The sequence below is a fragment of the Octopus bimaculoides genome, chromosome 25, assembly GCF_001194135.2.
Source record: "Octopus bimaculoides isolate UCB-OBI-ISO-001 chromosome 25, ASM119413v2, whole genome shotgun sequence".
Taxonomy (NCBI): domain Eukaryota; kingdom Metazoa; phylum Mollusca; class Cephalopoda; order Octopoda; family Octopodidae; genus Octopus; species Octopus bimaculoides.
This window is the reverse complement of record NC_069005.1, coordinates 7,836,712-7,850,939: the sequence shown is the minus strand read 5'-3', so window position 1 is coordinate 7,850,939 and position 14,228 is coordinate 7,836,712. Positions and strand designations below refer to the sequence as shown.

The following is a 14,228-nucleotide window of genomic DNA, read 5'->3' as shown; positions in this document are numbered from 1 at the left end:
TATATATATATATATATCCAGATGGAGAAGTCATGTATTTGTAGCAGCACAAGCAGTCAGCACCATATTGGATGAGATCTCACCGGCAGCCATGTCAGGCTACATATCTAACAAAGTGCAAATGTGTTGAGAGAAAAATTGGCCATCGGTAGTAATCAAGAGTATGTAATTGGACACAGCAGGCAAATGTAAAAAAAAGTATCTATACAACCTCTTCAGGAGTAGGAAAAGAGAGATTGATCCAACCAGTTTTGGTCCTTCTGGGGACAAGAAATGGTCTGTTAGCTGTCCATAGAGATGGTGTATATGAAGTCACTATAATTAGAGACTTCACTAAATCGGAAAATCTGATTTGCATAAATAGCATACTGCAGCTAGTTCAATAAATTAATGGCGGTGGTAACGGTGATTGTGGTGTTGTTAGTGGTGGAAGCGATTGTGGTGGTGGTGATTATGGTGATAATTATGATTACTGTTAGAAATTAGTTTCCACTTAATTTTTGCATTTACCTGTAGAATTTGTGGAAGAGCCACATTAAGAAGTGATGGAGTTGTTTCCTCAAAAACCATATTTGGGTAGCTATTGGTTTTCATTTCTGAACACTGAATGGAAAAATAAAAAATAAAGAGTTGATAAATCTAATCTTTTAATCTTAGTTAAGATTCCCTAAAATTGTCCAAAAGTATTAACAGATTATTATTTGGAGTATTTCCAGGCCACAGCATTTCAATCTTTTATCTTTTACTTGTTTCAGTCATTAAACTGTGGCCATGCTGGGGCACCACCATTTTTAGTTGAATGAATCGACCCCCAGTATTTATTGTTTGGTTAAGCCTGGTACTTATTTTTGCCAAACCTCCAGGTTACAGAGACATAAACACACCAATACCAGTTGTCTAGCGGACGTTGTGGACACACACAGACACAAAGACACACACATGCACACACACATAATACGACAAGCTTCTTTTCAGTTTCTGTCTACCAAATACACTCACAAAGCTTTGTTCACCCCGAGGCTAAAGTAGAAGACACTTACCCAAGGTGCCACACAGTGGGACTGAACCCAGAACCACACAGCCATGCCTGCAGCTATGACTATTGCATCATCATCATAATCATCATCATCTAATATCCACTTTTCCATTCTTGCATGGTTCAGATGAAATTTGTTGAGGCTGGTTTTCTATGGCTGGATGCCCTTCCAAAGCAGATGGTAGAGTTTGGTGCAGTTGTCTAGCTTGCCAGCTCCTGTCAAACTGTCCAACTATACCAATATGGAAGGTAGATGCTAATAATGATGACGACGACGATGATGGTGATGAGGAGTAGGAGGAGGGTTTTAAGATAATAAGTATATTTTTAAGGAAAAGAAATTTTACCTCATCAGACATCACAGTGTTGAAGGATTGTTGCATTTCACTTTCAAAATTCCCACCTGAAAAATTACAGTGATGAAATGGTGTGTTTATGTCATGAATTACTCAAGCTAAATGTTAGTATTATTATTAATGTTGTCCAGTAGCTTAGCCCCAGATCAGCCACGAGTGAATGATGATTAAACAGACCTTTATTCACAGATATTCCATCCACGGTTACCCAGGTTTTTTTGTTTTTACTATGTAAAACTATATTATCCAATTCTTCCTCATTCTAAGTAGGGATAGGCAAGCAATGTTTGAAGAAATCTTATTATATTTTTGTAATCAAATATTATTAGGAATTGCATTTTAAAAAATTGTTAAAACTTTTTGTGTATCATAGAAACATAACCAATTTATTGCACATAAATTTTAGCAACAAAAGCCTTTTCTGGACCCCCCCCCCCAAGGGCCATACATCACTGTGCTAGACCCAATCAATGAAGAAGAAATAAAAATTCCGATACTAACTTTCTCTGGCAGATGCTAGAATATTCTCATCTGTTGCTGAACTGGGTTCCAAATCCAGCAGATCTTCCTTTTCTCCTTCATCCATTGAACTCTCTGGGCTCCCTGGGGCCAGACTACTACAATAGGTAGATCAATAATAAATAAGTCATAATAATCATCAACATCATCATATGAACTTGAAAAAGCCATCTATCAGAAAAACAGAGTCGACTGATTAGTGTCATAATGCAACATAATCCTTTCTCAAATCCTTTACAGCTTGAATTAAACCCCTTGGGATATTATATGGAATTTTTTTTTCTTTTTAATAATCAATTGTACAATAACTATTTTCCCAAACTTTCTTCACCTATATATATTGACGTTTAATATCCATGTTCCAGGCTGGCATGGGTGCAACAGTTTGACAGGATTTGATAGAGTCAAGGACTGCTTGCTTTGACATGGTTTTTATATTAAGAATGAATTAAAATATATAAATATTTTCTGTTTCACAAAAGAAAACCCTAGCCATTGTGATGAAGTTTTGTCAATATTATTATATAAAGGTGGTGAGCTGGCAGAATCATTAGCATGTTGGAAATAATGCTTCACAGTGTTTCATCCATTTTTATGATCTGAGTATCAATTCTGCTAAGGTCGACTTTGCCTTTTGTCCTTTCAGGGTCAATAAAATAAGTACCGGTTGAACACTGTAACTGACTTACCCCTCCCCTTGCGCCAAAATTTGAAGCCAATGTCATTTACAAAGATAGCAAGCTGGCAGAAACATTAGCAAAATGCTTAATAGTATTTTGTTAGTGTTTGCATTCTGAGAGTGGAGGCACAATGGCCCAGTGGTTAGGGCAGCGGACTCGCGGTCATAGGATCGCGGTTTCCATTCCCAGACCGGGCGTTGTGAGTGTTTATCGAGCGAAAACACCTAAAGCTCCACGAGGCTCCGGCAGGGGGTAGTGGTGAACCCTGCTGTACTCTTCCACCACAACTTTCTCTCACTCTTTCTTCCTGTTTCTGTTGTGCCTGTCATTCAAAGGGCCAGCCTTGTCACACTGTGTCACGCTGAATATCCCCGAGAACTATGTTAAAGGTACACGTGTCTGTGGAGTGCTCAGCCACTTGCACGTTAATTTCACAAGCAGGCTGTTCCGTTGATCGGATCAACTGGAACTCTCGACATCATAAGCGACGGAGTGCCAACAACAACAGCATTCTGAGTTCAAATGCCACTGGGGTTGACTTTGCCTTTCATCCTTTTGGTGTTTAAGTACCTGTTGAGCACTGAGTGGGGGATGGGGTGGGGTAGGTCAATGTAATCGACTTACACCTGCTTCCCCAAATTGCTAACCTTGTGCCAAAATTTGAAACCAGCATTATCATACAAAGGCTCTCAGAGACTATTTCATAACAACATTAACCATTTTACTAACGAAGTACACAAATAAAATCAATAATGCTAAACTTCACAGAATAAAACTAATGAATTCAAAAATAAATATCAATTTTACAAATGAACTCACATAGATTTCTCTTCATTACTCTGAGCATCATCAGAATCTTCCATCTCCACCAGTTCCTCTTGTATGGCGTCTGCTTCACTGGAACAATTGCTGCTAATATCCATTATTTATGATATGCAATCTTTAATACTGAAAATATAAGAAAAGCATGAAATTGTCATCACCACTGTCATCGTTTTAAAATCCACTTTTCTACGCTTGCATAGGTTGGATAGAATTATGTTGAGGTGAATTTTTCTCTGGCTGGATATCCTTCCAGTTACCAATCCTCATCTCTTTCCTAGTAAGGAAGAATTTCTCATCACCAGACATGTTTTCAAGGAAGATTTGGAACAAAGGACACCACTTGCATCACGGTGACACTCACTTACAAGTATCAGGAAATGTCAAGGCAGCTGTAACACACGTATATGCATATACATACATGAGATATATATATATATATATATATGTATATATATGATTGGTGTTAGGAAGGACATCCAGCTGTAAAAAACAAAAACAAAAAAACATACTAAAACAGACACTGAACCCTTGTGCAGTCTTCTGCCTGGTCAGCTCCTGTCAAACCATCCAACCCAAGCAACATGGAAAGCTGATGTTAAATGATGATGATGATGATGATGATGATGATATATACATATATATGACAGGCTTCGTTCAGTTTCTGTCTACCAAATCCACCCAAAAAGTTTTAGTCAGTCTGGGGCTAAAGCAGAAGACACGTGCCTAAGTTGTCACACAGTGGGATTGAACCTGGAACCATGTGGTTGGGAAGTAAACTTCTTACCAACAGCCACTGTAGTCTTAAAGCGTAGATGCTCATGATTGTTGTTGTTATTGTACAACCTCGGAGTTTAGATGCTTCTCGTAGTATAATTAATCTCTGATGCTTACACTTGTACTTAGATTTGATTTCTATGGCTGGGCACGTCGAGCGAAGTCAAATCGCTGTCATCCATACATACAGGCTTGTCCTTTTCAGGTGCCAGCGCCACACAAATTACACACATGCAGGTGCTACATAAATGGATCCCATTGCTTATTTTATTGTCCTCTTTTTGTTGAACCGCTAACATAGGGGACATAAACAAATAAACGCAGGTTGTCAAGCAAGCGGTCGGGCAGGAGCAAACACAAAAACACACACATAAATATACACATATAGATACGGCGAGTTTCTTTCAGTTTCCTTCTACCAAATCCATTCACAAGGCCTGAGGCTATAGCAGAAGACACTTGCCCTGTGATTGGGAAACAAGCTTCTTACCACGATGAGGGTGTCGATTATGATTATATTGGAATTCGATATGAAAAAAAAAAAGTTCGCGATGCATATTGACACACATTACAACTTTTTCGATATTTCAAGTTTCATTTTTGATGTGTCAAAGATGTATGTGTGCGAGCCTATCATTTTCTTTTCTTTTTTTTTTCTTTTTTTCTCATATTAAATTCTGATATAATCGTAATATAATACCATCGTAATGGTATTTGTAGAAAATTTCACAAGAGAAAATAACCATTTTTCTGAAAGTTAGGAGAAAACAAAGCTGATTTTCGTGAATTTTCAGAAACTCCCCTCCCCACCCTCGGATGAATTTTTTCACAACAAATTCCGATATTATCAGAATCTGCACTATCTGAAGCATATTTATAAAAAATTTGCATTAAAGAAATATCCATTTTCTAGAAGTTATGAGGAAACAAAATCGGTGGGGAACACACTTGCGTAGGTAGGCAAAAAATACATTGGATAATGTAGTCCAAAATATACACCACACAAGACGGGATGATCACGGCTGGAAAGGCTTTAACCATAAGTTATGCTAGATGAGAGTTGATCTGGGGCACAGTTGTGTAGGTATGTTGTATTTTTACCTTTTTTCATTTCAAAGACAGTATTGTGTAATTTTAAGGAGATTCAGTTGCTATTACTAGCGGATCAAGAACAGCCGAGGTACTACCAGAAGCATGAGAGCGTTGAAGACAATACCTTCTGTTTGGTTACGTCACTCTATTCTTCTGGTAGTTGGCAAAATAAAATTAGCAGTCAAGTAGTAAGTCGATTTTATAGCCCTAATGCCATCCAAGATGTGAATGAAATATAGTAGAATGGACAATAAGATATCGTAAAGGCTTCTTGGTTGACTCAAAGCTTCAGACACCTCCTTGGCAGGGAATCAAACGCCAATTTTCCGCGTGATATGAGAGGTTACTTACCGCTAAATTACTACACTACTCAGGATCAAATTCAATGCTTGTTGTATAAGTGGTGCCTGTCCATTATTGTATTTGTTGCTGCCATGGGTAACGGTGATGCTTACCGTAAAACCAGATGAGGTTATTACGACATTGCTTTCATTCAAAATTTTGTATGTTTGTTTGTTGGAATATTAATATGACTTACAGGATTGTTTTTTCAATTAATCGTATTCAATATGTTTACTAATAAGTATTATTATACAATTTATGTTTGAAATGTTGAAAAAAAAAAAAGTTTTTGTTATTCTTCTTCCGGAAGTCGGTAAGTTGTTGTTAGCAAATGGCGGCCAAACGATGAATCCGTTAACGTGAGTTTATTACAAAATGTTTATTATATTATTTTCTCATTGTCGTAGCCACGAACGAGCCATTTATATTTGATTTAGCATTCTTAACAAGTTTCGCTGAGATTTTATTTTACTTCCCTCTCTCTCTTCTAATGTGAAAGCTGTATTAGTTTGATATTTGGTAAGCCTCCCTACCGTGTAAGCACTTTTAACACCGACAAACAAGCGGCACATGGGAAGGAAGAACTAAGCTAAAGATTCCGTTTCAACTCTTTGCGATACTCACTTCAAATCTCCGTCGTCCAATCCATAAAAAAGCTTTTTTTTTTCCAAAATTTGAATTTTTGTCCATAACCTATTTGTTCGAATGCGAAAAATAAGACAAAGCGAAGAAATATAATATTACAAAAAATGTTCTAAAACTACTCGGATTTATTTGTTTCATGTTTGAATAATTGAAGCGACCTTTTAAAACGCCAATCGCTCTCTCTCTTTGCTGTCCAACATTCACACGTCGATACATACACACATCACACATACGCATATATATATATGTGTATGTGTGAATTTATATATATAAATATATATATATATATATTATACATTTGTGTCGAAAAATAATGGGAAACCTGGATAAAAACAAAAATATTGTTTTTCTACTTCGTTATTAAATGCTGACGAAGAAAATGTCATTGAAATATATATATATGTATATATAAACGCACACAAACACACACATGTATATGCATAAATATAGGTAATTGTCCAACCGTATTTTTTTTTTTTTTTAAGAAGCAAAAATATATATCTAAGCATTATTTTCTTCGTGTGAATCAAAAAGAAATGAGACGGACAATTACGTTTTGAAAATATATATATATATACTTACACAAATTTTAAAGTTTATTTTATTAATTACTCAGTCTTAATTTGAAACAATAGATGAAAAATATTTTGTATTGCATTTCACTATTTCAAGAATATATTTATACATATAGAAAATTTATAAGATTTTATTTTAAAAGAAATATGAAATATACTCTTATTGAAGAAGAAGGAAAAAATAGATTTGTAGTCATCGAACAGGAGAGAAAAAAATATATAAACTACCTTGATACGATCAGAGATATATGATCAGATTCTTTTGATATGTGGATTTGACCGAAGTTTTCAGTTCGTATTACCTTCATATAAAATGACAAACTGGCGTCACCAAAGCAAAACTTGAAACAGAAAGACCTTCAAAGAAATAAACGACTTAACGTGAGGATAGCCTTTTGGGATAAATAATATTGTTTATTAACTACATTGCACAGTTTAAATAAATTTAAAAAAAAAATTTTTTTTAATCAACGACCAGAGAAATTGAAAATTGTTTATCTGAAAACGGGCATTATCTTGAGAGCTTCGACGCAGTCACTTGACCTACTAGAAATAGCAAGTAAATTTCCCTCAAATTATTACCACCAATCAGTCAAAGGAACGGTACATTAGACAATGTAGTCCCTGATATACCAAATAGGTGGGATGTTCGTGGTTGGAGCGCCTTGAATCAGATCTGCTCAATCGGAGATGATACAGAATGAAATAACTGAAAAAATAAACTTGCCAAGCGAAGGATCTTTTATGCAGTCACTCAATATGTTAGAAACAGCAGTTAAATTTACTTCAAATCACACACTACATGTTTAAAAAATAGAAAGAAGAAAAAATACGTTGCACCCCAATGTTTAAAAAAGATGGTGTGATCATGTCTGGAATCACCTGTATCAGAGATTTGCTCAATCAAGTTTGGCTTGGAACCAATGTATAGCAACAATCAACCAAAAAATCTTGAAAGCCTCCTCAGCAAAATAAATTTTAAAGCTTATCCTTTTTTAAAAAAAAAAAAAAAAAGGAGTTATGGAAAGGTGAAGAAAAATTAGTGGATGATATCAATTTGATACTGTCGACTTGAGAACATTTTAAACAACTGGAAACCTAGAATAACATTAAAATTTTTGTTAACCTCCCTCAAAAATCAAAGTCAGGGAGTGGAATTTGATATTTGTTAAAAAAAATATTGTGACAAAGACAAAACTTTTTTGGGAAGAAAGTCTTTTTTTACAGATAAGTGAACTAAAGCAAGAGAAGCAAGCTAACTGAAGAGAGCCACTGTGGTCACTTATCCTGCTAGATATAGCAGCCAAAATCTCTTTCAAATCACACCCTACCACTTTAGAAAAGGAAAAGAAAATATCGGATAATTTAGTCATAGATGCACTAATCCCGAAATCAAGACATAGTGGTCATGGCTGGAAAGCCTTTGATCTGCTTGAACGGCGCTGATTTGGTGCTAAATAATATGATCAAGGATACTGTTTATATTAGTCGGACTGGTGTCCTCAACTTGATTGTTAGTTACCTTCACTCTGTTTCAGCTGTTGTACACTCCAGTCTTCTGGTGTCTTGTGTTGAACCCGGTTGTTGTATTGGAATTTTGAACTTAACCCCTTTATTTGATCTGCAGGATACACTGTTCTCATTCTGCTCGCTGTAAAGGGTTGGGTTTGAAATTCCCGTACAACAACCAAGTTCAGTACAAGACACCTGATGGAGGCTGGAGCATACAACAGCCAAAGCGGAGTGAAAGTAACATTCAAGACGAAGGCATCAGTCCGACTAATATAAACAGTATACATAACATTAATTCCTCCTCTCAGCAGCATAGAATTGGAACATATTCAAGACTGGCTACTATAAATATATACGTTTAGGTTAACAAACAGGAGAAGCAATTTTCAATACATGTCATGTATTGAATTCAGTCATTCAATGTTGATTGATATTCACTTTGTCGCTACTCAGCGTTTCTTTGCTACATGTGATATTTCGTATGACAAAATGATGAACGAAGGGACTTAGTAGAGGTTTCACAGAATAAAGGCATAGGACAGATATTAAATTGGTTGGTTACCATTTATCAGTCAGGTAACAAGGTGACCTGCAACGTAGATTGTTGATGAGTGAGGGCAGGATAATTTCTATTGGGACGATTAGTCTGCTGGGGTTCTTTTGTTGATTTGCCTGTTCTGAGTTGGAGGCAGTGTCATGCAGAGATACTCTGCCCATGTTTTCCCCATGGACACTGACTTACAGATGGGTCAGCTCGACATGAGTTACATAATAATTGGGTGGAACCATGAGTTAAATATGTGCCCTGATAATGGAATAGCAATGGGGGACTAGGTGGATTTCAGCAAAAACTAGAAGAGGTACTGAAAACATCAGTTCAAAAGGCCTTCTTTCATTGGGATCTTTTTATCTTTTACTTGTTTCAGTCATTAGACTGCAACCATGCTGGGGCACCACCTTGAATTTTTAGTCAATTGAATCGACCCCAGTACTTATTTTTTAAGCCTGGTACTTATTCTGCTGGTCTCTTTTCGCCGAACTGCTAAGTTACGACAACGCAAACACACCAACACTAGTTGTCAAGCGGTGGTGGAGGGACAAATAGAAAGACACATCTAGATATATATGATGGGCTTCTTTCAGTTTCCATCTACCAAATCCACTCACAAGGCTTTAGTCAACCCGAGGCTATAATAGAAAACACTTACCCAGGGTGCCACACAATGGAACTGAATCTGGGACCATGTGGTTGGGAAGCAGGCTTCTTACCATACAGCCACACCTGGTTAAATATCATTAAAATCATGACACGTAGCAGTTACTGTTACGAAGACAGAAGTATTTTTTTTACTGGTCTCAATCACTGGGCTCTGCAATGATGGGACATGGCCTTCAAAGATGACTTATGTAGTAACTTTGTTTAAAGAAAAGAGTTGCACACCATCAACCTCACTCACTCATCCATGAGCATCTTCAATCCAGTGGTAAGACCAGGTCAAGACAATTAGGGATGGAGTTGGATGCTGTGGATGACAAAGATGTCTTACTTGTCTCATCTTGCTCTCTGCACTCCGCCATGCATTGCTGCAGCTGCCTTCTTCTGTACTGAACCATGAAGGTATCTTCTGCAGAGTCTGCCAGGTGCAGTCTTCACATGCATAGGTAGGCAAAACCCTAATATGCTAATTAACCCATAACTGTGACCCTGAGAAGTGCTACCACTCTGAGTCAGAGTTGACATGGGAACAATAGTAACTAAGAGATGGTCCCACACTCCTGAACAACCCTAGGACTTCCAAGCCTGGGCCCTGCTACCAGATGCAGTCATACTCAGGACTGTTTAGTAAATTAAGGACAATGAAATAAGCACCAAGCTAAAAAGATCCCTTGAAAGTGATGCCCCACCATGGCTGCAGTCCAAAGGCTGAAGAGAGAGAAAGAGTTTATATGGACAGAGACAACCTTTTGTAATGATAAAACTCTTCTGATTAAGAGCAGCTCTTAGTTATTTAGCTCTGAGTTAGCACCCACCCTGTAGACCTACATTAGAAGCATTCCAGCTGTGACCATCTTATCTTTATATATCTAGAGCTAAACTGTACAATGTATCCTTCCTTTTCTCAAGATGGTGGATAATCAGGTGTGATTTGTGAGTAATTTGGTTGCTATTTTTTTTGTATCTAGTTGAACAACCACATAGAGCTTCCTTTGTTGATTTGCCAGCTCTGAGTTGGAGTTGGAATTGGTGGCAGTGTCATGTGGATATGCTCTGCCCATGTTTTCCCTGTGGACACTGGCTTACACATGTTGCAACTCAACATGAGCCGTGTTAATTTCACCAGTCTGGGAGAAAGGAACTGCAGGGTTGTGTGGAACTGTGAATTAAATATGTGTCCTGGTCATGGAATAGCAATGAGGGACAACAGACATCACGGGTTGGGTTTTGACAAAAACTAGAAGAGATACTGAGAATGTCATTCCAAAATGCCTTCTTGCATCATCATCGTTTAACATCCGCCTTCCATGCTGGCATGAGTTGGAGGGTCTGACAGGAGCCTACACCAGACTTCTGTGTTTGTTTTGGCACAGTTTTTACAGCTGGATGCTCTTCCTAACACCAACCACCCAGCAGGGTGGACAAGGATTAAATATTAAATCATGATGTATAGATACTGTTACCAAAAAAAAAAGGCGTTTTTTTTTTTTTTTGCTGATCTTAATCATTGGCCTCTGCCATACTGGGGCATTGCTTTCATTGCTTTTTTGTTGATATTTATCAAACTTAGTAATCTGCCGAACTCTTATTTCATTGATCTATATTTAGCGAATTGGGCATGGCTGTGTGGTTAAGAAGTTCGCTTCATAACTATGTAGTTTCAGGTTCAGTCCCACTACACTGTACCTCAGGCAAGTGTCTTCTGTTACAGTTCCTGGGCTAACCAATGCTTCGTGGACTGAAACTGTAGGAAGCCTATCATCATCATTGTTTAACATCTGTCTTCCATGCTGGCATGGGTTGGATGGTTTGACAAGATCCAAAGAGCTAGAGGACTGCATCAAACTTCAGTGTTTGTTTTGGTATGACTGGATGCCTTTCCTAATGCCAGTCACTTTAGAGGCTATACTGGGTGCTTTTTTTTTCATAGCACTGGCACTAGTGAGGCTGTCAAGAAACTTGCAAGACAAAGATCTCCCACCCACCCCAATTGAGTGGGGTTGCAATGAAGTGGGAGGTGGCTTTATGCCACGAATTGAAAAGCTAAAGTGTAACGTGACAGGCACAAGTATCTTGCTGTAGAGGAGATACATAGCTATCCTGTATTAAGGGTGGGTCAGAGTTGCAGGAAAGACGACAATGATGGTGCTGACAAGGTGTCAGAATGTACTGTAAAAATACAAGGTGAGTATGAGAGAATACCAAAAAAGTCAGGGAGGGTAGGTGGGTATGTTCATTAGAAGAAAGTAACAGGTGGTTAGAGATGGGTGTAAAGGTGAATGTAGTGAATGGTAAATATCAGTATGGAACAGGAAAAGTGAAGGAAACAGGAGTGATCCAGGAAGTTGGAATTGATAAGTGGTAGTGCAGGAAAGGTAGAGAGCAGCAATATAATAAACCTGTACGTAGCTCAAAATAGGGAGATGGTGTGCAAGGTGAGAGAGTGGGTGTGGGCGAGAAAGAGTGAGGTGTACAGTGACAGAGATGGATGTCAGAAGTATGCAGGGATGACTATAGTGCATGGGAGGAAGCCGTTGACAGCAGATGTGGGATGAGAATGTTAGGAAGTAAAAGAGAGGATTGAAGATGGGGTAAAGCCATCTTAAAGTGTAGCTCAGAGGAGAGGGAGAGATAACTGGAGATATAGAACATGATAATCAATGGAGAATAAATTGGGAAAAGACAATATTGAAAACAAAGGATGGCTTTTAAAAGAGAGTGGTTCTAATGGGTGGGGGAGATAACTGGTTGTGCAAAGTGGGGTGGAGTGTGTATTCTCACTATCTCTCATACCCCTCCATATCTTATCTTTCCACCACTTATGAATATTCACCCTTATACCACCCCCAATCACTACATCCACTTTCCTTCACTAGGCCTTCCCCATCTTCATCCATCTCTTTACTTCAATCCTTTAGCATTTAAACTGGCCGTATCCAACAAGAACATTCTACCTGTTTAATGTTCAAACCAACCAGACCCAACCTCTCAAACCTGCCCTATAATGTCATTTTAAAAAATGAATAATCATATCATCAAAACCTTGAAGCTATGAGGTGATACATGATTAATTCAAAACAATGTGAATAAATTAGCATTACATTTGACAGAGTAATCTGAATGCTAAAGGGTTAATAATCACTTTCAGCCTGTCATTGTTTATGTCTCTTGTCACAACTTAATACTACCTGCGACACTTGCTCACAAGCCAACCACCACACTCTCTCTCTCTCCCTCCCTTCTGCCTTTTTCTCACTGTCCTCTCCCCTTCAGGTCTAATCCCGAGACCTTCCACACCTCTACCTTTGGTGACTCTTGATTATCATCATCATCCTATAACATCAGTTTTCCATGCTGGCATGGGTTGGGCGGTTGGACCAGAGCTAGCAACATGGAGAGCTGCACCAAGTTCTAGTCTGATTTGGCTTGGTTTCCATGGCTGGATGCCCTTCCTAATGCCAACCACTTTCCAATGTGTTCTGGGTGGGCTTTTAATGTGACACTGCACCAGCAACATGTGCTTTCTACATGGCACCGGTACAAAACTCTAGCAGGCCTATCTTCTTCACCAGGGGTTTTGGCCTAAGTGCATCTGCTGTGAAGGATGAGTCTCCTTGAGTACAGCAAGGTGCCAGGTATCTCAGTCCTTTGTCATCTTGTCTGAGAGATATCATCATCTCTTCCACCACACACACCTTCCATTTGTACCTTTATGTGAAATAGCCCTGGATTCCCCTTCTCACTAATCCCTTGTCCCTTACATACTCCTTCCACCAATTGTGTCTACCTTTACTCCCACCACCTCATCTTATTCTGCTATAAACCTGTTTCTCTCATCACTGTACCGAAAATCATTACATCCTTCCTCCAGTGATAGGGGGCGCCTTTAGTCCCTTTGGTTTTTGCATATTGCAAGGCAACCTCACTAGTGTTGGTGTCACAAAAAAATATACCCAGTACATTCTGTAAAGTGGTTGGTGTTAGGAAGAGCATACAGCCATAGAAACCATGCCAAAGCAGTTGTCAAATCATCCAACCCATGCCAGCATGGACAGCAAGCATTAAATGATGTTGATGAGGATCATTCAGTGGATTTGTTCTTTCTCATCTCATAACTCTCCGTTTAGTATTCTTCTAATCCCATGTTCTATCTACCAACTGTTTGCTTAGTAACTCATTTTTGTATCAGTGTCTTACACTAGTGAGAACGCTCACAATACCTACCAGGAGCCCATTATTCTGATGACGTTATCCAATCAGAAACCAGCAGCTTGAGAGCATTGTCCAGTAATGTTATCTGATAACCAGGTATTCTGATAAGGTGTAATAGTATTAAAATGCAAGTGTTTGTTTAAAGGTAAATCTACTTCTTGTCTTCAATCAATAACGTGCAAGTTACTTATTTCTAGAAACGTACTCTATACACACACATACGTAAGGATTTATCATCATCAACATCAGTTGTGGCGTGCAAGAGAGACGATTGCGCTGGTATGGACATGTGGTGAGAATGGAGGAGGATAGCTGCGTGAAAAAGTGCCACACCCTAACAGTTGAGGGAACCCGTGGAAGAGGTAGGCCCAGGAAGACCTGGGCTGAGGTGGTGAGGCAAGACCTTCGTACATTGGGCCTCACCGAGGCGATGACTACGGACCG

The 14,228-nt window shown here is 38.5% G+C and overlaps 2 protein-coding genes across 3 annotated transcripts in view; one reads left to right on the top strand and one right to left on the bottom strand.

Annotated features, from left to right (window-relative positions):
* LOC106883314 (glutamate-rich protein 6) overlaps positions 1-5,737 on the bottom strand; it is a 16,817-nt gene extending 11,080 nt beyond the window's left edge. Inside the window, exons 1-5 of the mRNA XM_052976822.1 lie at positions 5,634-5,737; positions 3,411-3,539; positions 1,894-2,009; positions 1,384-1,439; positions 511-603 (exon numbers count right to left, since the gene is read on the bottom strand). Coding sequence (XP_052832782.1) covers positions 511-603; positions 1,384-1,439; positions 1,894-2,009; positions 3,411-3,514 — 369 coding nt within the window. The 5' untranslated portion in view covers positions 3,515-3,539; positions 5,634-5,737. The remainder of the gene's footprint in view (positions 1-510; positions 604-1,383; positions 1,440-1,893; positions 2,010-3,410; positions 3,540-5,633) is intronic.
* LOC106883315 (RNA-binding motif protein, X-linked 2) overlaps positions 5,665-14,228 on the top strand; it is a 27,199-nt gene continuing 18,635 nt past the window's right edge. Inside the window, exon 1 of one of the 2 annotated variants that reach the window (XM_014934278.2) lies at positions 5,665-5,753. In XM_014934278.2, coding sequence (XP_014789764.1) covers positions 5,749-5,753 — 5 coding nt within the window. In that variant the 5' untranslated portion in view covers positions 5,665-5,748. Of the gene's footprint in view, positions 5,754-5,915; positions 5,984-14,228 lie in introns of those variants that run through there. The other variant, XM_014934277.2, reaches the window with a different exon arrangement.